This window comes from Heteronotia binoei, chromosome 5 (genome assembly GCF_032191835.1).
Source record: "Heteronotia binoei isolate CCM8104 ecotype False Entrance Well chromosome 5, APGP_CSIRO_Hbin_v1, whole genome shotgun sequence".
In the NCBI taxonomy this organism is placed as follows: domain Eukaryota; kingdom Metazoa; phylum Chordata; class Lepidosauria; order Squamata; family Gekkonidae; genus Heteronotia; species Heteronotia binoei.
The window spans coordinates 43005180-43027572 of record NC_083227.1 but is presented as its reverse complement, the minus strand read 5'-3'; the positions used below and the strand labels follow the sequence as shown (position 1 = coordinate 43027572).

Genomic DNA, 22393 nt, shown 5'->3' with positions numbered 1-22393 from the left:
GTGGGATTTTAATTAGGACACTGAGCCTGGTTTCCTTGCAGCCTGCTTCCTCTTTAAAATGGGGTCTCTTTAAAACAGGGGCAATGCATCTCCATAGGAAACAGCTTATAAACCATGGGCACACTGTTACACGCAAGCATCATCAATGTGTCTAGTTCATCTTTTGTGGGCTGCGAAATTGATTGACTGCAGCCAGGGCTCTTTTTGTAGCAGGAACTCTTTTGCATATTAGGCCACACACCCCTGATGTAGCCAATCTCCTGGCGCTTACAGTCGACCCTGCACTAAGAGCCCTGTAAGCTCCAGGAGGATTGGCTACATCAGGGGTGTGTGGCCTAATATGCAAGGGAGTTCCTGCTACAAAAAAAGCCCTGGCCGCAGCCATGCAGCATGTGTTCCCACAAGAATTATCATTGCACAGAAAGTTCTATACATAGCTTGTGCATATATTTTCTTCTTCTGCACAACTGCTGCCAGTGTGGAAAACTTTTTCGTGTTTGAACCAGCTCTTGCTTGGGGCTGGAAAGGGCTCCTCATTAGGAGAGTGGCAGTTGAGGGATTTCTGTTTTCTTCTGCTGGAGATGGAAGGACACAAAGCATCAGGAATTGGCAGGGAAGGCTGGGTGGGCACACGCAGCAAAAGTGTCTCTCCCGAAGGATGAGGTCACCTCATCGCTGCACTTTATCCTGGGCTGACAACGGTGCAATAGAAAGAGGATCAAAGTCTCAGTGACTGGCATGCGCTATTCCTAGTGGCATCTCTTCTTCTCGCCTGTAATCCAACAAATCAGCTGACCAAGACAGGTGCTCGATAAGGGTGGGAGATAATGAGGCGGTAAGCCTGCCCATGAGCTGAGGCACTTCTAAGTAGAGATGGGGAGGGGCTCACATAACCAAATACTCATCCACATGAAGAGGACTTCTCGGCTCATAGAACACTAACATGTTAGTGAGAAAGGTAGGCTAGAAGATTTCTCCTTGTGTTATTTTTTATGCTGAGATTATAATAATAATTTTTGTATGGAGAAATATTTATTTCTGTGAGCTCCTTGAGTCAGTTTGATGTGGTGGTTAAGAGCGAAGGACTCTAATCTGGAGAATTAGGATTGATTTCCCACTCCTTCCCCACATACAGCCAGCTGGGTGACCTTGGGTCAGCCACAGTTCTCTCAGAGCTCTCTCAGCCCCACCTACCCCACAGGGTGGGGTATCTGTTGTGGGGAGAGGAAGGGAAGGCGATTGTAAGCCGCTCTGAGACTCCTTTGGGTAGTTAAGGGCAGGGTATAAAAACTCTCCTCCTCCTCCTTTTGGTATTCTGAAATAGTACAGCCTAAATTCAGGTTTGCCGTGTTACTGAGAACTAGGGCTGCATCTGGCCCCCGCAATACAGTTCCCTGGAATAGAGATGGGAGAAAAGGAACCTTCAGTGCAGTTCTAAGAAAAGATGTACTATTCTAAGTCCCTTAAGATCAGTGGGCTTAGAAGGGAGTCCCTTGGCCGAGCATAGCATTGCTAGAAACCAGGGCTAAAAAGATTAATCAGGGGAGGGAGCTGAACTAGGCTGCCAGACTAGGCTGGGCAGGTGACCTGGTTGGGTCAAGATTGGGGATTTATGTAGGGGAATGCAGAAGCCAGGCAGCCAACCTCTCTGAAGAGATTTACTAGGACAGGAAACCCTAGGGGGAGATTCCTAGTACAGTACAAGGGCTACCTTTGCTAATAAAAACTCAGATTAAGGTCAATGCAATTGTTCCATTTCTAACGGGTCACCTTCTTTCCTTCTCCTCTTCAATGCACCTCATCCAGCGCCTGAAGTGCTGGCCCAGAAGCCTTACAGCAAGGCCGTCGATTGCTGGTCCATTGGAGTCATCGCCTACATCTTGTATGTATTGACTTTGCTGGGAGGCAGGTAGGGAGATGGAGAGGGCTGGGTGGTTGGGTTCTGTCATCCCTCCCGAGTGCACGTTTGTCAAAGGAGCAGATTGTCAGGTGATGTTGTGCCCCGTACATCTCGGAAGGGACACGGCCCAGTGATAGAGCCCCTGCTTTGCATCTCCAGTTAAAAGGGTCAAGCAGTTGGCAATGTGACAGCCTGAGATCCTGGAGAGCTGCTGCCAGTCAGAGTAGACAATACTGATTTGAATGGATGGGTCTGACTCAGTAAAAGGCACTTTCATGAGTATTCCCATAAATAGTCTGCCCTTTAATTTGTGTGTCCCTCACTGCACCTCCGCATACAGCTTGAGAAGTTTTTAATAGGGTCACCTCTGGGGAATTTGCCTGGGAAGTTTCCTTTCCCCCATACATTTGTCCAGTGGCATGTGCCCAAGCTTAGGCTGGTTCTGCTTTTCTGATGTCAGTACCAGAGACTCAAGAGATTCACCACTGGAAATCCCACTCATTCCTGCTGCCCTCTGAGGAGTGACCAGACAATTCCGAATTTGCATTCATAAAAGTCCTAGAGACTTGCTTGAAAGCTGCACTCAGAGGATGCTCAACTGTATATCCAATATCCAGTACCATGGCTGCATGACACCATCATAGATAGGGTTGCTATGCCCTCAACCCAGATATAGTGTGTACTTTAAATGCTCAGAGGCACTGAGCAACTCTGCTGCTCTCTGTCGCACATTCCTTCTGCCATTTGTTAGGCCTTGCAAGAGGGAGCGAGGTCCATGGTTTAGTGGCAGGGGCCATGCTTTGTATGTGGAACTTCCCAGGTTCAGTCTCTGTTTTAAAAATGGATCTGAGGTAGCAGGTGCAGCCTGGGAAAGACCTTTCTTTTCCTGAGATGCCAGCGAGCCAATGCTAGCCACAGTAGACAGTGCTTAGCTAGATGAACTGATAGATTGACTGAGCAGTAGGCAGCAATGACACACAGCAGATGGGGGGGGGGATGACCAATGAGAAAATGCCAAAGCTACAGACTTGCTTGGGGTCTCAGTGTATACACCCTCTCCGGGTGAGGATCTAGTCGCCCTAATAAAGCCATGCCTCTCTTTCTATAAGCACTACCCCTGACCGCTCAACCAGAAAATAACCTGATCTGTTTTTCTTTCTCTCCTTCCCTCATGCATTTACCTCAGTTCTCCATTCTGTTTGGCCTGTTCCCAGGCTTACACATTTACCCCACCCCTCCTCCCCTCCCTCAGTGCCTTCTAGTCACATGTGCCCTGTCCCCAATCTCTCCCCTCAGACTATGTGGCTACCCCCCTTTCTATGATGAGAATGACACCAAGCTCTTTGAGCAAATCCTGAAGGCCGAGTATGAATTTGACTCTCCCTACTGGGATGACATATCAGAATCAGGTGAGGGGAAATCTGAGTGGGGCTGGGCCTGGGAGACACTGATGCTATCACTTGCTCACTTTCTCACTCTTTTTTTTACTTCCAGCCAAAGATTTCATCCGGCATTTAATGGAAAGGGACCCCATGAAGCGCTATACCTGTGAGCAAGCACTACAACATCCATGGTAAGGGGGAATCCATTAGTCATGAACTAATAGCAGGGGCAGTGTAGCATGTTAAAGTTCAAATTCCCACTCAGTCATGAAGCTCACTGGATGAACTTGGACTCAGTCACTCTTTCTCAGCCTAACTTTCTTCACGCGGTTGCTAGAAGATAAAATGGAAGAGAAAAAGGAGAATTATGACTGCAACCCTAAGATCCTTAGAAGATGGGTACAAATCTGGTATCCAGACAATAAAGGTAAAGGTAGTCCCCTGTGCAAACACTAGTCATTTCCGACTCTGGGGTGAAGTCACACCACAACGTTTTTGCGGAAGACTTTTTACGGGGTGGTTTGCCATTGCCTTCCCCAATCATCTACACTTTCCCCCCAGCAAGCTGGTACTCATTTTACCGACCTTGGAAGGATGGAAGGCTGAGTCAACCTTGAGCCGGCTCCCTGAACCCAGCTTCTCCCGGGATCAAACTCAGGTCATGAGCAGAGAGCTCAGACTGCAGTACTGCAGCTTTACCACTCTGTGCCATGGGGCTGCTTTTTATCTAGACAATAGATGGACTCATTTGAGTGGCGTGGAGCAGGACTGTCTTTTGGTTTCCATCTGATCCATCGAATTGGGAGCATTCATGTCCTGTTAAATGGTAGTGTCCTACCCGATCAGGTAATCATGAGGCTAAATATGTGAAACTGTTACGAGGGAGGGCATAACTTGGTTGAAGATCACAGGGTTCGCAGGCAGAAGTTTATGTTCATCCGTAACATCTCTTGCTAGCAAGGGGTCTCATACAGAAAGACTGGGAAGGTCTCTACCACAGGTCTTGGGGATCTGGTGTCTGTCAGGGTAAACTTTACTGGGACAGCTGGATCAGGGGTCTCTTTCAGCATAAGGGCCCATTGCTTGGTAACAGGGGACATGTTTTGCATGCCACAGGTTGAACCCCCAGCAGCTCCAGTTACTTCAGCATCAGGCATCAGGAAAGTCTTTTTTTTTCTGCCTGAGGGCTGTTTCTAGTTAAGAGTTGAAAATACTTAGCTAGATGGACCAATGGTCTGACCGTGTAAAACAGCTTCTTATGTTTATACATCCAGGCCTTTGAGCTCTTTGTATATGAACAGCCAGATCCGAAATATATTTTCACAGAAGCATTTCCCACTGAGTACTGGGCAAATTCTGAACAGCTGCATATATTAGTAAGCATGCTGAAGACCTACATAATGAGTCACAAAGATACAATCTGGGCTGCAGAATCTAGATTTCTGGTGCAGGATCTGGATTTCTCATTCTTTTAACCCCTGTTTTCTTGACTTCAAGCAGCTGTTTGTGAAGTTCTGCACCCAACATCTCTACTTTGTGACCTTCAGTTATATTATTCATAGGGATGCATTGGACACTTACTGCTAAACTGCTATCATGTTTCCTCTGAGAGTCTGACAAAAGTCACTTGTTTCGGGGGGGGGGGGGGGGGGGGCGGAGTCTTGCTGCATACTTTTGTGATCCATGCTGTTGTGTTGATCAAAATGGGAGAGAGAGAGCAAAGTTTTTTTCCACACAGCTTATTTGTCCCCTTGGATCGATTTTGCATGTGCCTCCTAGATTTTTCTTGGCTTCTCTCCCATCTTTCCCAAACCTGCTTTGCTGCAAAGGTTTGGAAAAGATAGCAGCTAATCCAGGATGGCTGCTGTATGGGCACGAAAGTCCTGTTTTTTCCTGTCGTACTCACACGAGTTACTGCAACAGGAGATCTGGAAAACAATTCTATACTGATAGCTGAATTCTGAGAGAGAGAAATCACGTTGCTATTAATCCAGTACTGTCCTTGCGCTTCCTTCTTCATCCCATCCCAACCCAAGAGCATTATGGACAGGGCATTTTTTGTAGCAGGAACTCATTTGCATATTAGGCCACACCTCTCTTATGTAGCCAATCCTTCAAGAGCTTACAGGGCTCTTCTTACAGAACCTACTGTAAACTCTTGGAGGACTGGCTAAATCAGGGGTGTGTGGCCTAATATGCAAAGGAGTTCCTGCTATTAAAAAAATCCTGATTATGGAGATTAAGAAAGATCTGTTCATCGGTAAATAAAGCCAAAGTTGTCCTGAGCTTCCCGTCTCTTTGGGAAGTGGAAAGTCAAGGGGGGAATTGGGATTTGCAAAAACCCCAGGAATATGTGTGGATCTGAGTAGCCCAGGTAATGTGCTGAAAGGGCCACTGGTACCCAGCTTCCTCCAGGCCACCAGCAGCCTTCAAGTAGAGCAGCTCAGTGGGGGCTTCTGCCCCGGTTGAAGTGCAAATTGACATATTACCTCTGTGCACAGAGTTCAGGTTTCCTTGCTGCGGAATTTGGGAAGGATTTGGGGGGAGGGGGCAGATTACAAATGGCAGCAGCTTGGGGTTTCCCCCCCCCCTTCTCCTCCTCTACCTTTCCTTGCCAAGCTGCTTTATTGCTAATCAGTACTGAGGGCAGGCACTACGTAGAGCTCCCATAATGAGCAGCCCTCTTAATGAGAACCAACCTGCTCTCCCCTCTCATTTGCAGGATTGCTGGAGACACAGCCTTGGACAAGAACATCCATCAGTCAGTTAGTGAGCAGATCAAAAAGAATTTTGCCAAGAGCAAGTGGAAGGTGAGGATTCCACACACCCTGTTGCCAAACATTAGGCCGTTTTCACCCGGAAGGGCCTAAATCAAGTTGTGCTTTAGTTAAGACTATACTGTGAAAGACAAAGCTGCCCTGTGTATACATCTGAGCTCTCTCTTTTATTCCGGTCTCTGCTAATAACATTTCCACATGTGCCATAATATCCAAGAGAGGCTTGCATGCATTTCTTAAAAGAACAGCATGTTTCCAATGGCCTAAAGCATTTCCTTCTCTGACCTGGATGGCCCAGGCTAGCCAGATCTCATCAGATCTTGGAAGCTAAGCAGGGTCAGCCCCTAATTATAATTACCAGATAGAAAATTTTGGAATAACCTGTAATAGTTTGCATAGAGAATATTTAGGCAGTTAAGAATCCATAGCAATGCATAATTAATAATAATTAATAGTTTAATGATAATATGGGTTCAATTAGATTAACTGTGTTTTGATACAGGAATTATTGTCTTAATCTTAATTTTGTTTTCATCTTGACCTCTCTCCTTGGATAGAAAATGGTCTACATATCTAAATACATCTTTATAACTTAAAATCCTTACTTGATATTTTATTGTATGCATGTAAGTATTTATGCTTGTTTACAACCTGATTCCATAAGTTTAATTAATTGAATATTAATATTGATATTAACTTGTATTTTTTTAAAAATTCAATAAAATATAAAGAGAGAGTATTGGGATGAGAAACCACCAAGGAATTACTAGGAAAGCAAAGGCAAACTACCTCTGAAAGTCTCTTGCCTTGAAAACCTGCAGGGGTCATCATAAATCGGCTTCAACTTGAGGGCAATTGAAAAAGGCACCCTCCGTTGGAGGAGCAGCTACTTAAGTTGGAGGGAGGTCAGAATGGAAGGAGGCTTTGAATTTTGCTTAGTACAGTGATAGGGAACAGAAACTCCCCAAAGGAACTGTAGAAGAAGACTGCAGGTTTATACCCCGCCGTTCTCTCTGAATCAGAGACTCAGAGCGACTTACAATCGTCTATACCAGGGGTCCTCAATCTTTTTAAATAGGGGGCCAGTTCACTGTCCCTCAGACTGTTGGAGGGCCGGACTGCCGTTACTGTACAAGGCCGCGGGCCGTCAGTTCTCCGTCTTCTGCATCTCTCTCCCTTCCCCACACCACACACCCTGGCCTTGGAACTCACCTCACCTCGGTATCACCTCACACTCTGTCTCCGCCGCCTCAGCCCAGTGCTGGAAGTGTGCGTTGCTAACGCAAGTTTAGGTCGAACGTCACTTCCGGTCTGATTTTGCCATAACCCGGCGGGCCGCATAAACGTCCTCAGCGGGCCGCATCTGGCCCGCGGGCCGTAGGTTGAGGACCCCTGGTCTATACCTTCTCCCCCCACAACAGACACCCTGTGAGGTGTGTGGGACTGAGAGGGCTCTCACAGCAGCTGCCCTTTCAAGGACAACTTCTGCGATAGCTATGGCTAACCTAAGGCCATTCCAGCAGCAGTAAGTAGAGGAGTGGAGAATCAAATCAGTCTGGTAAAGATGCTAAGGATTCTCTTTTTTGAGAGGCCCAACCTACCACTCCTTTGCAAGCTACAATTCCCAGGGTCCTTGGGGAGAGGGAGCAATTTATTACAAACAGTTTTAAGTCCATGGTGTAGAAGATGTGCTCTCAATCTGTGAACAGAACTACCTGGAATTTGTACCTGCTGAACTTGTCTGTTTTTGGAAAGACAACTGGGCCAAAAAAGCAGCCAGTTCTTCTTGTTTTTAGCATGCTGTTTGGCTACTGCTCATGACAGTGGCCCTCTTCTTTCCTGTCCATACCACAGTGTCCCAAGTCAAAACAAAAACAGATTGGCCTTTTTACATTAGGTGCCAAACAAATAATGAACTGGGGTAAACATGCCAGGTATGTAGAAGCCAAATGCCTGTCCAATGCATGGTGGGAGAGGGGATGAAAAACTGTGTTGCTAGCAAAGCCAGCAAGAAGAGGAGAGAGATGGTGGGGAAACCATCCTAGAGTAGAAAAACCTGCCTTTCTTCCCACTGGGAAGAAATGTGTGTTTGAACTGTGTACAACACAGCTGAGAGATGAGTGCAGCAAAGGAGCTGGCATGGTAAAGTGGTTAGAGGGTCAGATGGGGACCAAGGAGATCTGCCTGAAAATCCCTAGTCAGCCTTGGAAGCTTGCTGGGTGACCTTGGGCCAGTCACACATCCTCAGCCTAATCTCTTTTTGTTGTTGGGAGGATAATATGGAGGACCCTGTGAAGTAGATTAGGCTGATTGTATGTGACTGGCCCAAGGTTATCCAGCAAGCAGAGCAGGGATTCAAACATGGGGCTCCCTGATCCTAACACTCAAACCACTATAGCACACTGGCTGAAAATGCAGTGGAGATAACTAGATACAGAAAGCATATTTATAATTCTATCTCGCCAGCCTGTTGTGCTGAGAAAGTAGGGGGTGTGGAGAAGACGAAGGTTTGAAGTATTTGCCTTAATTCCTTCCATCTTTCCTTAGATACGTTGGTAAAAACTGGAGCATCCAGTTCCATGACATGGGTTGAGTGTCTTTTCACTATTTCTCTGCCATTTGCAATTGGGTCTCCCTTGCTATTTAAACAGTTGTCTGTCTTTTAACAAAATTCTTTGCAGCAAGCCTTCAATGCAACAGCGGTGGTGAGGCATATGAGGAGGCTACAGCTTGGAACCAGCCAAGACGGACCTGGGCAAGCCATGCAGGAGAGCAACGGTGAGAGGCTGGGGCAGTCCCATTGGGGTGGCCTTGGGTATTCCCTTAGCTGTCCTGAAGTGGCCCAATGGTAGGACTGAAACAGCGTGGAGCTCAGGGTCGCTCCTCAGAATTCTTCCTTGGGAATCTTAATGTTCTGTGATAATTTGATTACAATGTTGGATGCAGGGGTGGAATTCTAGGAGGAGCTCCATTGCATATTAGGCTACACACCCCTGACGTAGCCAATCCTCGAAAGGCTTACAAAAAAGAGCTTTGTAAGCTCTTGGAGGATTGGCTACATCAGGGGTGTGTGGCTTAATATGCAAAGGAGCTCCTGCTAGAATTTCACCCCTGGTTGGATGACATTTCACTTCCATATTTTGACATCTGACTCTCGATGTGCCAAAAAGGTTTGAATGCAGTGATAAAAATTGACATCCAGCATTGAAAGCTCCAGTGCAAAAACAGCCAAGTATTAACCAGTTTTTGCACGTGTGCCAAGTATGTGTTTCAAATGTATCTCAGCCCCACCCCTGCCTTCCTAAGCTCATACATGTTTGGTTCCCCTCTGCTTTTTCAGGGGGCATTTACAGGCAGAATAATTTTAAAGTGCCATGAAGTGTGGATGATAAGACCAGAGGGAAGGGTGCACATGCAGTGAATAGTTAGATTACTACAATGTATAAACAGGGATTCACTTACAACAATTGACCCAAAACCAGCCAATTCAGATAACACAGGGACAGAGACTGCTGTCTTGAACTCATAGAACTAACCACCTCTGCTTCTGGACAGAATTCAAAGCTTTCATTTTGACCCATTATCCCATAGCTTTATAGGTAACTGAATGTTCTTCTGCACCCATGAACCTTCCCCATTGAGACCCTGAATATGAGAACATAAGAGCAGTCAATGGTCCATGCAGTCCTTCATTCCATTTCTGGCAGTGAACAGTCAGGCACCATTGCAGAGGCAAGTGCCCTTCCCTCCTGTTCCCCAGCATCTGACAGTCAGAAGTCCCAAATCAGCCAAGGAAATCCAGGGTCTCTATGCAGAGGTAGGCAACAGCAAACCCGTTCTATTCATCTCTTGCTTTGAAAACCCTATACGGTCACCATAAGTCAGCCATAACATGACAGCAAAATAAATAAATGGGGTTTTTTTAATGTAGAAGGTCCCTGGATACCAAGTGATAGAAGGAGCTGTGGTTTGAGGGTAGAGCTCCTACTTTGCATATGGAAAGCTTGTAGTAGAATCCTCCAGTTAAAAGGATCGTGTAATATAGAGGTGTCAAACACATTTGCTATGAGGGCCAGATCTGGCCTAAATGAGACCTTGCTGGGCCGAGCCATGTTGAGCCAGGTCACGCATGTATCTATTTAAGATTAGGCAGCAGAGATATACACTTTATAAAGGACACAAACACAATTAAAGATTTTTTTAAAAATTAAAATAATACATGTTTAAAATATTAGCACTCTGGTCTTAAAAGTGCTTTCTTTGTATCTCTCTCATGGGATCCAGTGAGCTGGCAAAGGAAGCTCTGGCTCTTTCCTTCCTTCTTCAGGAGGCCAGGAGGGGGAGGAGCCTCAGCCAATATAAGGAAGAGAGGCTTGGCTCAGTAGTTCTGCTGTGCAATTGAGAGAGCTTGGCAAAACAAGCTTTTTCTCTCCCCTTTCCTTCCCAAGAGAGGAGCCTCAGCCAATGGACAAAATAGAGACTTTGCTTTGTAGCTCCTGTGCAATTGAGCAAGCTTTGTGAAGCAAGTTGTTATGTAAAAGGAAGCAAGAGAGAGGGAGAAGGAAGCAGACAACAGCCAGTTGCTTGGGGGTTTGATAGGAGCCCTCCGAGGGCCTGATCCGGCCCCCAGGCTGCATGTTTGACACCCCTGGTGTAATAGGTCTATGTAAGTCCTGAGACCCTGAAGAGCTGCTGCCAGGCAGAATAGACAACACTGGCCTTGGTAGACCAGTGGTCTGTTTCAGGATAAGGCAGCTTCATGTGACGTGCTTACTTTTGACTGGTCCTGACAAACCCTTGTGTCTTCTTCAGGTTCAGGTTCCAGTAGCAGCCAGGAGTCCTTGGGGAACAGCTCACACCGTCAACCTGAAGCCTGAGCCTTCAACAGGGGACAGAGGAACTATCAGCAGTGCCAGCACCTACCCCCAGCGAGGTGGGCCCAACTCCAAGCCCAACTTCACCATGCTGCCACAAGCAGAGCCAGGGAAGGGTCTGGGACTGCCACGACACCCCCCTTCCAGCAGAGAGTGGCTGCACCCCGTGGCAGGGGAATGGAAAGTTTCCCCTGTTAACATCTCACCCTCCCAAACCTGGAGTTGGGGGCTGATCCATCGTAAGCCACACACTTTCGTGGAGATGCTGCTCCCGTCCATTCCTCCCACTACAAATTGGCCAACAGCTGACCCCAGCCAACAGGACCTGCCTGAGCCCTGCGCTCACCCCTCAACCCAAGCCAAAAATGAAACCCTTCCCCTTGTGCTCCATCATATGGTTGCCAAAGAAAGAAAAAACCCCCACCCCAAGTCCATTCAGGCCCCTTCACAACAACTCCAGACCTGGAGATGCAGATTCATGGGTCTGGAAGACACCCCAAAATCAAATCAAATCCACCCCACCTCCCAATCGACTCATGCACTCCAGACCAAAAGCAGAGAGCAGCAGCACAGCAGGAAAAGTTCTGTGGGGCCAGTACTTCCAGGTGGTATGTCACATGCATGGGCGGGGGAGGGGAGAGGAGAGGAAGCCACTTTGCTTATTGGGGGAGCAGCTGTTCTGTCTTGCAGCAAGGTGTGTGTGTTTCTGCCACCTAAAAGAAATGCAAGTAGACAGAAGGGGCATTGCTTTGGTAGAGCCTGGCTCTACCATCTCTGCATGATAGTATTTGGCTGCTTGTGAGTAAGAAAAGTGATTTTGAAGACTGGCAGTGCAGTAGCACTATTTAGTCCCTCAAAACAAGTGAACTGTGGAACCAGTTCTGCAGATTTTCAGTGTGGTTTGCGTTGAATCTAACTATGGTAGGCACCTATTGGCTAGTGCCCTTAACATTACCCCAACACCTCCCACACCAACACAGTTTTGCAGCTGTTTTTAAAAATGTTTTGTGGATTTTTTAGGTGGGGGGAAAAGTTAGTGCGCATCTTCCAACATCTTTTTTTTTAATTGGACACCTCAACTCAAGTACTAGAGGAGAGAAAAGCGAGGGCTGTGACAGTTCCTTGGCTTGGGAAGCAATTCACCGATCCAGTGATGAGTATGTTTGTGATACCAGTCTGCAAAGCTGGATTCACACTGCAGGCAAAGATCCCAACTGTGACTGCTCTGACAATGCTGTGTCTGTCTTCACCCACTCTGGTCCTGGCACCACCCATCTGGCAGAACTCGGATCCTTCCTATCGTCCAGCCCCTCCCTCTTTTGCTCCCCATTGTGCTCTCTCGTCCTCTTACCCTCTTGGTGCAAGCGGAACTTTCTAACTTGAAGTTTCTTATTTTGTTGCTTGTTCTTGTATTAAAAGGAAGTGTGCTTAGTTTTATCCACTTCATCTGTGTGTGTGTGTGTGTGTGTATGCAGGGGCGGGAGAGGAGGGGAAAGGAGGAAGTTGCTGCAGATTCCACAACACCCAATTTACAGAGCTCTCCAGACCTCATTCTAAAGGACAAAGGAGGCTTCACAAGAGAGGCTTAGAGAAGCAAACACTTTATTATAAGCAGGTTTAACATCTAGAAGAAGACAAAGCACTTTATAAATAACACAAAGCAGTCTAGGAATGAGGTGGGGAATTAGGCCTGGTCTATACCTGCTGCAGAACAGGGCAGGACTGCAGGGACAGAATGGACTGTCAAACTACAGGGGAGTGAACTATATTGTTTTCCAAAGATGTACTACTTAATAATCCTCTGCAAGTAGAAAACTGGCACAGAATGTGATGGGCTAATTTTTCCCACAGGTAGGTTTTACATTGGAGAGCATTTAGAATGTGGCTCCCTTCCCTTCAGTCTGAAGTGGTACAGCCCCATTCCACCATCTCAGAATTTTACCACTGTTGTGATTCATGCACTGTCCAAGCTTGGCCTACATAGGCAACCGAGGACAAAGTGCTGAGAGTCAGCGAATGAGGTGGTAGAATGAAGCTGTACCACTTCAGGCTGTGGGGAAGGAGGGTCACATACTCAGTGCTCCTTTGTGTAAAACCATCCTCCGTATTAACAAATAGCCCGCTGGGAAGAATAAGCTGTGCTAATTTTAATTTAATTTTTCACTTTCATGAAATTAGTAATCTAGAAGATCTCTGAAAAATGTAGTCTCTCCCCTGCACTCTGAAGTGGTACAGTCCATTCCACCTCATTCTGTGATAAGTGTAGACCAGTCTTCTGCCTATGTGGATAGTGGTGGACTTTCATGAAATTAGTAATCTAGAAGATCTCTGAAAAATGTAGTCTCTCCCCTGCACTCTGAAGTGGTACAGTCCATTCCACCTCATTAAGTGTAGACCAGTCTTCTGCCTATGTGGATAGTGGTGGACTGATGGTAACAATAAAATCTCTGACATGGGCCTGTCAAAGTTGCATGTTTTTGACAATTAAAGCATCTCCTTAAATTTTTCCTTACACCAGTGCTTTAACTTGACCAGACAATGGCCACCATCTGGCTTACACAATTCATAATTTAAAGCTCCATCATTAAAAACAGAATGCATCATTGAGAAGGATAAGGGAAAAAGGAAGAAGTAGCAGAATGAGGGATGCACGCACAACTACAATGCTGGCCAAGTATGAATCACATTTCACCATAGTAAGGAGGAGAGGAAAAGGCATGATGGTGTTTGATAGAACAAGAAGTCTAAGGTACAAGATAGAGGGGAGGATAAAATGAATTAAGAGCCCTGACTTCATTGTAATAAGTTTTCTAAAAGAAGTTAGAGAAAATCTAAAGTTCAAAAACAGACTGATAAACCTATGAGGCAGCCATATACTCTGTCAGGAGATAGCTGGCCTATTTTGCCTCATATGTTTTGCTCGTGTTTGGCAGCTGCTCTTCAATGTCTTAGATAATCCTCCTGCCAGAGGTCCTTTTATCTAGAGATGCCAAGGATTGAATCTGGGACAGTACATAGAAAGCACAAGGTCTACCGTTGAGACTCCAGGACATGAAAGGGAGGCATATTCTACAAGATGAAAAGGAGAGCTTCTGAGCATGGCTTCCCCAGCAATGAGTGGCTGACAGCAACGGATCAGAAAAGGGGCAAGAGCACTCTTTGGAACAGGCATGAGGCTTTAGCACAATAATACAGCCATGTTGTCACCTGGGTTGCCAGCAAGTAACCTAAAGAGTTACACTGTCCACCACCCCGTGTGGACTGCAGGGGAACCATCCTCAGAGCGCTGGCTGCCTGCAGAGCACAATAGCCCCATCTAGCTAAAGTTGGTTGTGAAAACAAATCCCACAGAAAACAATGGGACAGTCACAACTAATGGGTTCCACTGTTTCCCAAGAACTTTAGTCATGATTGGCTTAAACTGGATTAGGGCTAGAATCAGCAGTACTCAGAGGCCAGAAAGACAGAACATCGCCAAGACTGGGGGTGGCCAACTTTTATATGATGCTTCGCCCTCTGAATTCCCTAGACAGCACCCCACTGGCATGAAGGCTTTCCATACTGACCTCTCTCAACTTGTCTGGCACCATGATAAACGTTGGTGCCGTCTAGGACTTTACAGCACACTCAACAAACAAGTGTAAACATGTATATATTTACATATAGAAAGAGAGAGGTACCATTAAAATGTAGAACCCCCCCCCCCCCAAAACAAACATTGCTTTAATTATAAGGAAAACGGGGCACACTTCTTTAACCATAGCTTGATTGAAACTTCGAGGAGTTAAATGAAAGCCTTTGAGGGCATACAAACTGCAAACTAGTCACCCTTGACCCAGCAACTGGATTCAATATTCCACAAGGCCAAAATATGCCCAGCCTTTGCAGTTGGGCACTCAGTCTACATGAAACCACTTTGTATAGGAAGATTGCTTTTTGGTAGCGATGTAACTTCTCACAGTCCCCGTGGTTTTGATAAGGATCGAACAAACCTCCAAGTAACCTACGCCACACCAACACTGCACCCCCCAAGGCCAAAGCAAAAAAACGACAACAGTAAACGAAACCTATTTTTTTCTGCTACACATCATGCCACATACGCCCCCTGGTGGAGGGAAACAACACCTGGAGTTTGAAGGAGTAGTTAGCTCCATGGCAACCCTCTTCTGCAGCTGAGACAGGGCCCTGTTTTCAGCCTGGAGGTTTCCAGCAGGCTCTGGTTCTGCAGAGTCTGTCAGTTTTCTTACTTGCCTGATTGGGCGCATACACAACACTGGGGTTCTTATGTCAGGATAGAAGGGCTGCCCTTGGAGAGTTTGGCACACCGGGATTTGGCATCTGGATCTGGAGACTCGTACTTTTTGAGATCGGCACAAAAAAGGACCTGGTGAAGGAAAGAAATCAGACTTAGCGAAATGTTAGACTAGACACAAGATAGCTAGGAGGGGAAAAGGGAGGGGAGCATTGCCAAAGAGTGTAAAGGGAAGGCTCCTCCATGGAGAAATATCAGCTGCTCAAAGGCTCCCAGCTAGGATTTCCAAATATCCCGATGAAGGAAACCTCATTTCTGAGGTAAATACCAGATGAAAAGCCAAACACAAACAGACAACTCTCCTATTCAAAACATTTTTAAAGACTTGGCAGGAAATCGCCACTTGTTGGAGCCAACATCTACAAGATAAACCAGACATGCATATACTCTGCTATAACGTGGCCTAAAAGAAACAGAACTTCTTGAATCTGGGACCTGCTGTGTGCAAAGCAGATACTGTCTACCACTGAGTGACAGTCACACTGCAGCAACCCTAGCCAAAGCTACGCACATGAGCATGATTTACATTTTTTACTTACTGCCTGGGCCCAGCCAGCATACGGTCCCCACAGACTCCGGAAGAAATTCCCTGAAGGCAGAACAGAGAGCCATTAAGAGAACAGGCTTTGTGAGGTATATGGAGATAAGCTTGGCCAGAGGGTGGAGTATGATTCAACCTCTTGGGATAAGTCTAGGCCATATCTCCTAGCAGGGCTATTTACTTTCAGGCTGTCTACTCCAACTAGGGCAGGAACGGCACAAAGAGAGTGTGGCCACACCTCTCAGTTGGTTCACACTGACCAGAAAAGTTAGCTGCAAGTCAGTCTCAGCTTCCATCTAAAGGATCCTGGCTCCCATTCACAGGGTGTACTTGTAATAGCCAGACCTACTGGGCAGGCTCATCCCAGGGTACAGTTGGAAGAAGCACAATACAACCACCCTCCTGAAGCCAAGCAAGACTGGATTTGGGCAGTGCCTGGATGGGATTGCTTCTGGACACCCTCTGTAACCTGCCTAAGGTTGTCAGCTCCAAGGAACCTCAGCAGGGTGTCAAGCCATAGGAGCCACCTTCAAAGCAGCCATTTTCTCCAGAGGAACTGATCTCTGTCATCTGGAGGTCGATTGTAATTCTGGGAAAGTACCACCTGGAGGATGGAAGCCTTATCCTGCCGTGTGTGAGATGAATAAATAAGCATGCAATAGGTTAAAATGGTTTATTTTTTAAAAAAAAATGGGAAATGTGCAGTTCCCAATAGGTAGAATTTTACCAAACTATTGATAACGTAATTTATTGTACATATAACTGCCCTTTCTTCCATCCTGGAATGCCTTTTTTTTTTTGCATTTGTGTTTGTGCCCCTGTGGGTGGAAGTCATGGCGACCTCTGTTAACTCCTGCTGGGGCATGGAGGATATTCAGAGAAGTGGCTTGTATTGCCTGCCTCTGCCTCTCAGTTCTGGTATTCTCCCATCCAAATACTTGCCAGGGTCAGCCCTGCTTTGCTTCCAAGATCTGACCAGACCATGCTAGCCTAGGCCATCCAGGCCAGGGCTCATTCCACAATGCAAAAATTCCCATTCAGGTCATGAAAAAACTTAGACCTGCTTAACTTCATCAGGGCTGTTGTTTCATGTGCCCTACAACCATCCCATGTTTATTCTTTTGTGTAGGGACTGACATTTTTGTCTGATGTAGAAAGTGGAAGTCCACAGCTGACATGTGATGGCACATATGATGTTAGGAAATGAACAAAGTGAATGAACCTGAGATGGCATGGCTGGTGTTGTTAGGCCTGGTGGCTGTGAACATAAGAGAAGCCATGTTGGATCAGGCCAACGGCCCATCAAGTCCAACACTCTGTGTCACACAGTGGCAAAAAATTTTATATACACACATACACTGTGGCTAATAGCCACTGATGGACCTGTGCTCCATATTTTTATCTAAACCCTTCTTGAAGGTGGCTATACTTGTGGCCGCCACCACCTCCTGTGGCAGTGAATTCCACATGTTAATCACCCTTTGGGTGAAGAAGTACTTCCTTTTATCCGTTTTAACCTTTCTGCTCAGCAATTTCATCGAATGCCCACGAGTTCTTGTATTGTGAGAAAGGGAGAAAAGTGGATATGGAAACAGAGTTGGCATCTTGGTTTGATATCCAGAGACCATTTATTTGCCAAGCAGATGCCACACCACTATGCCACATTTGGGGAGGGCTCTGCTCAGCTCTTCCTGTCTGAGCAACTCTGGTTCACAGCACCCTTGGCACCTCAGGTCCAGCCCTCACCGATCTCTCGGTGCACACGTTCTGTCACACTGCGGGCTCCCATGCCCAGCTCTTGGCCGTAGTACCGCTTGGCAACCTGCCAGATGTGGGTATCCACAGGGACTGCCTCCGCCTTGTCCAGTGCCATCAGACAGACACAGTCAGCCACCTGCAAAGAAAGCAAAGAACATCAGAACAGAATAACCTTTTGCCATTGTCTATGTTTTTATGGCCTATATTCTGATGCTGTGGCTGGTTTGTTTTGTTTTGAAACTGGGTTTTAATTAATGGATTCTAATGTTTTCTTTCTAATATGTTCTAAGATGCCTCGGGCAGGTTTTCCATAGAGGCGGGGTAACTTATTTCTAAACAAATCCATTCTCCATGGGCACACAGCTCCAATCAGCCCCCTGTCTACAACCCCAGCTCTCAAATCATGGCCACTGTTGTTATTCCTGCACCATCACTACAAACATCCACCACCATTCTCTAGCCTCCCTCCTTCGTCCTTGTATGAAACAGACTTAAAGGAGGGCAAACCACTGGTCAGCCTTGCCTGGCCTTTTTTACACCGGCTGGAAACAGTTCTCCAAGGCTTCAAGCTGAAAGGCCTTCCTCAACAACTGTTATGCAAGATCCTTTACATAAGAACACAAGAGAAGCCATGTTGGATCAGGTGAATAGCCATCCAGTCCAACACTCTGTGTAACAGTGACCAAAAAAACCAAAAAACAAAAAACCAAGTGCCATCAGGAGGTTCACAAGTGGGGCTAGAAGCCATTCCACTTTGTCCCCCCTCCAAGCACCAAGAATACAGAACATCACTACCCCAGACAGAGAGTTCCAACAATACACTGTGGCTAATAGCCACTGATGGACCTCTGCTCCATATGTTTATCCAATCCTCTCTTGAAGCTGGCTATGCTTGTAGCCACCACCACCTCCTGTGGCAGTGAATTCCACATGTTAATTACCCTTTGGGGGAAGAAGTACTTCCTTTTATCCGTTCTAACCCGACTGCTCAGCAATTTCATTGAATGCCCACAAGTTCTTGTATTGTGAAAAAGGGAGAAAAGGGCTTCTTTCTCTACTTTCTCCATCCCATGCATAATCTTGTAAACCTCTATAATGTCACCCCGCAGTCAACGTTTCTCCAAGCTAAAGAGCCCCAAGCGTTTTGACCTTTCTTCATAGGGAAAGTGTTCCAAATCTTTAATCATTCTAGTTGCCCTTTTCTGCGCTTTCCCCCATGCTATAATATCTCTTTTGAGATGCAGTGACCGGAATTGTACACAGTATTCCAAATGAGACTGCACCATCGATTTATACAGGGGCATTATGATACTGGCTGATTTGTTTTCAGTTCCCTTCCTAATAATTCCCAGCATAGCGTTGGCCTTTTTTTATTGCAATCGCACACTGTCTTGACATTTTCAGTGAGTTATCTACCACGACCCCAAGATCTCTCTCTTAGTCAGTCTCTGCTGGTTCACACCCCATCAACTTGTATTTATAGCTGGGATTTTTGGCCCCAATGTGCATTACCTTGCACTTGGCTACATTGAACCTCATCTGCCACGTTGACACCCACTCACCCAGCCTCAACAGATCCCTTTGGAGTGCCTCACAATCCTCTCTGGTTCTCACCACCCTGAACCATTTAGTGTCATCTGCAAACTTAGCCACTTCACTGCTTACTCTCAACTCCAAATCACTAATGAACAAGTTAAAGAGCATGGGACCCAGTACTGAGCCCTATGGCACCCCATTGCTTAACACTCTCCTCTGAGAAAATTGCCCATTTATACTCACTCTCTGTTTCCTATTAATTAGCCAGTTTTTGATCCACAAGAGGACCTGTCCTTTTACTCCATGACCCTTTGTATTTATCTCCATTATTTATAGTCCACCTTTTTCACAGGGACTCAAGACATATACTGCATAGGTAGTACAATCAACAAAATGGGACATTCAATAACTAGTGCATTGTGCTATCAAAAATCTGGAGCCTCCAGGAAGAACTGAAGCACAGCATGTATTCACATGACACATTAAGTCAAGGGTGTCGAACTCATTTGTTATGAGAGCCAGATCTGACATAAATGAGACCTTGTCAGGCCAGGCCATGTTGGGCCAGGTCATGTGTGTGCCTATTTAAGATTAGGTAGCAGAGATATAAACTTTATAAAGGGCACAAACACAATTCAAGATTTTTTTCTAAAAATTAAAATAAAACATGCTTAAAACATTATCACTCAATGGTCTTAAAGGTGCTTTCTTTCTATCTCTCCCATGGGATCCAGGGAACAGGGCAAAGGAAGCCCTGGCTCTTTCCTTCCTTCCCTAGGGGACCAGGAGGGGAAGGAGCCTCAGCCAACAGAAGGAAGAAAGGCTTGGCTCAGTAGCTCTACTGTGCGATTGAGAGAGCCTGGCAAAGAAAGCTCTCCCTCTCAGCCAATGGAGAAAATAGAGGTTTTGCTCCATACCTCCTGTGCGATTGAGCAAACCTTGCAAAGCAAGCTGTTATGCAGAAAGAAGCAAAAGGGAGAAGGAAGCAGATGACAGTCAGTTGCTTGGGTGCCTGATAGGAGCCTGCCGGGGGCCTAAATCAGCCCCCGGGCCACATGTTTGACACCTCTGCATTAAGCAGTACAGCAATCACATGAATAGGATCCTACTTACAGTAAGCTATCCAGAGCGGTATTGACCACAGACTTGAAACATTTATACAAGCAAGTTTGTGAAACTATTTTGTGCAGTGCAGCCCTGTCACCTGCACAGAAAAGCCCTCTTGAAATAGTTCCCTTTTGCACAGTTTGCAGAAGGCCAGGAGAAAGCAACAGCTATCCTGACCTTCTCAGACAGGCCACAACGGAGAAAGCACATGTACGGGCAGTTGCTGATTTTGCCCATTTGCAGTTTGGCACTTGCAGAAGTCTCTGCTGACTTGAGCAAAGTTGTCATGATGAAGCCTAGGGAGAGAGGCAGTCCCGCAAATAATTGGAGCCAAGGCCATGAAGAGTTTTGTATGTGATAGCCAATATCTTAGATTGAGCATGGCAACAGATAGGCAGCCAGTGGAGCATTTGCAGAATGCAGGGTCAGTGCTAGGGTTTCTAGTGCCCTAGCACCGCCCCCCCCCAATCCCCATGCCTGCGGCAGCAAGGGCAAGTGCGGCGGTGGCAGGGCAGTGCGACAAGGGAGGACAGGCTCAGAGCACCTCCAAGTGCACACCTCCCCACTCTCGCCTTCCACCAGAAGCACAGACATGGGAAGTCTGAGCGGGGGGGGGGGGGCGATGCGTGCACTCTGAGGTGTGCAGAGCCTGCCCTCCCTTGCCTCAGAAGCCTTGCATGGCAAGGGAGGCCAGGCTCTGAGCACAACCACCACCCTCTGTGCCCCTTCCCTGTCGCTGATGCCTCCGCCTGCCCACCCACAGCACTACTGGTAGGTAGCGAGTTGGAGGAGGGTGGCAGAGTGATGGGCAGTGGCAGCAGCGGGGAAGGAGCACCAGGGGTGGCAGGGTGTGCATGGGAGGGGGCACCTGCCACCCACCCCAGTAACACCAGCGCACTCTAGGCAGCCACCTACTTGGCCAACTGGGACAAACCAGCCCTGGCAGAATGGGAGCAATATGCATGCTCTGTCTAGCTCTCATTAATAGTTGAGCTGCAGCATTTTGGACCAGTTCCAGTTTCCACGTCAATTTTGAGGGCAGACCAATGTACAGTTCACTACAGTACTCTAGCCTTGAGGTTAATGTGGCATGGATCCAGGTGGCCAGATCAGCTGTATCAAGATAAGGGGCCATTTGACAGGCTAGGCTGAGTTAGTAGGAAGCTTTTTTGCAATGGCATTAACCTGTTTCTCCAGTAATAAAGCTGGATCCAATATGACCCCAAGGCTTTAAACTGAGTCAGCAAGAGTCAGTTGAACTGCATCAAATGTGGAGAGAATAATGCCTTTCAAGACCTCCGCTTTTTCAACCAGCAGTACCTCTGTCATTTCAAGGTTTAGTTTCAATTTGTTCACTTTTAGCCAGTTCACCACCAGGGCCACACAGTAATTCAGGACTTCTGCCACATCATTAGGAGATCTGGATACGGATATTTGGACAAGGATAAGGGTATTATGTATACAGTTGTAACTGGAGTTACCAGCAACTGGATTACTGTTCTGTGGCGGAAGCAGTCTCTCCAAAATAAATGTAGGTTGTCAGAGGTGAACTGGCCTGGGGTGGGAATGTTGTTTCTTGTTCCATTTCCCACTGAGCTGCACAGAACCTCTTGTTGCAAGCCCTCCCAACTTCGGTGACAGCAAGAACATTCACCTTGGCTCCCACGCCAGGCAGGGTGCACAAGGCGTGACGAGCTTGCTCGTAAGAGACAGTGCGCAGGTGCTGCAGGCCCGCAGCACCCCCAAGTGTCTTCAGGACAGCGCGGGCACTCTCGCTCACAAACCGAGCCCGGTACCCAAAACCGAGCTCACGCAGTCGGGCTTCTGCACCTGCCTCTGCAATGAGATAGCCAAAGAAAAGTCATGTCTTTCGTGTTCAATAATATAATCAGAGAGAAAAAAAAACTATATGCAGAAAAGTACACAAATGCTTTTTTTTCCAATACAAAAAGATGTGTAAGACCACCAGTCAATTAATCAGTTACCTAAAAGAAATTAATGCATAGTGTATTAATCGGCTATGGACAGAAGAGGCTGAATCCAAATACCCACAGGCTTTGCAGAATATTCATACTTCCTCCATCTATTTCGGTCCAGTAAGACCCTGTAATTCTGCTTCTGTGGGCCAGCAGATCCTCAGACACAACGCAGGGTGCAAAGTGGGAGACTGCCGTGGGAGTGGGGAATTGGCAGAAATTGCCACCCC

The 22393-nt window shown here is 46.7% G+C and overlaps 2 protein-coding genes across 4 annotated transcripts in view; one reads left to right on the top strand and one right to left on the bottom strand.

The window, feature by feature from the left end:
* Nucleotides 1–12370, top strand: part of CAMK1 (calcium/calmodulin dependent protein kinase I) — a 44280-nt gene extending 31910 nt beyond the window's left edge. The window contains exons 6-11 of one of the 2 annotated variants that reach the window (XM_060239348.1): nt 1807–1882; nt 3197–3309; nt 3395–3473; nt 6005–6092; nt 8741–8837; nt 10872–12370. In XM_060239348.1, the coding sequence (XP_060095331.1) occupies nt 1807–1882; nt 3197–3309; nt 3395–3473; nt 6005–6092; nt 8741–8837; nt 10872–10936 (518 nt within the window). In that variant the 3' untranslated portion in view covers nt 10937–12370. The remainder of the gene's footprint in view (nt 1–1806; nt 1883–3196; nt 3310–3394; nt 3474–6004; nt 6093–8740; nt 8838–10871) is intronic. The other variant, XM_060239349.1, reaches the window with a different exon arrangement.
* Nucleotides 1–22393, bottom strand: part of OGG1 (8-oxoguanine DNA glycosylase) — a 235649-nt gene that overhangs the window by 206320 nt on the left and 6936 nt on the right. Inside the window, exons 4-7 of one of the 2 annotated variants that reach the window (XM_060239346.1) lie at nt 21842–22023; nt 17533–17680; nt 15785–15834; nt 15208–15317 (exon numbers count right to left, since the gene is read on the bottom strand). In XM_060239346.1, coding sequence (XP_060095329.1) covers nt 15216–15317; nt 15785–15834; nt 17533–17680; nt 21842–22023 — 482 coding nt within the window. In that variant the 3' untranslated portion in view covers nt 15208–15215. Of the gene's footprint in view, nt 1–15026; nt 15318–15784; nt 15835–17532; nt 17681–21841; nt 22024–22393 lie in introns of those variants that run through there. The other variant, XM_060239345.1, reaches the window with a different exon arrangement.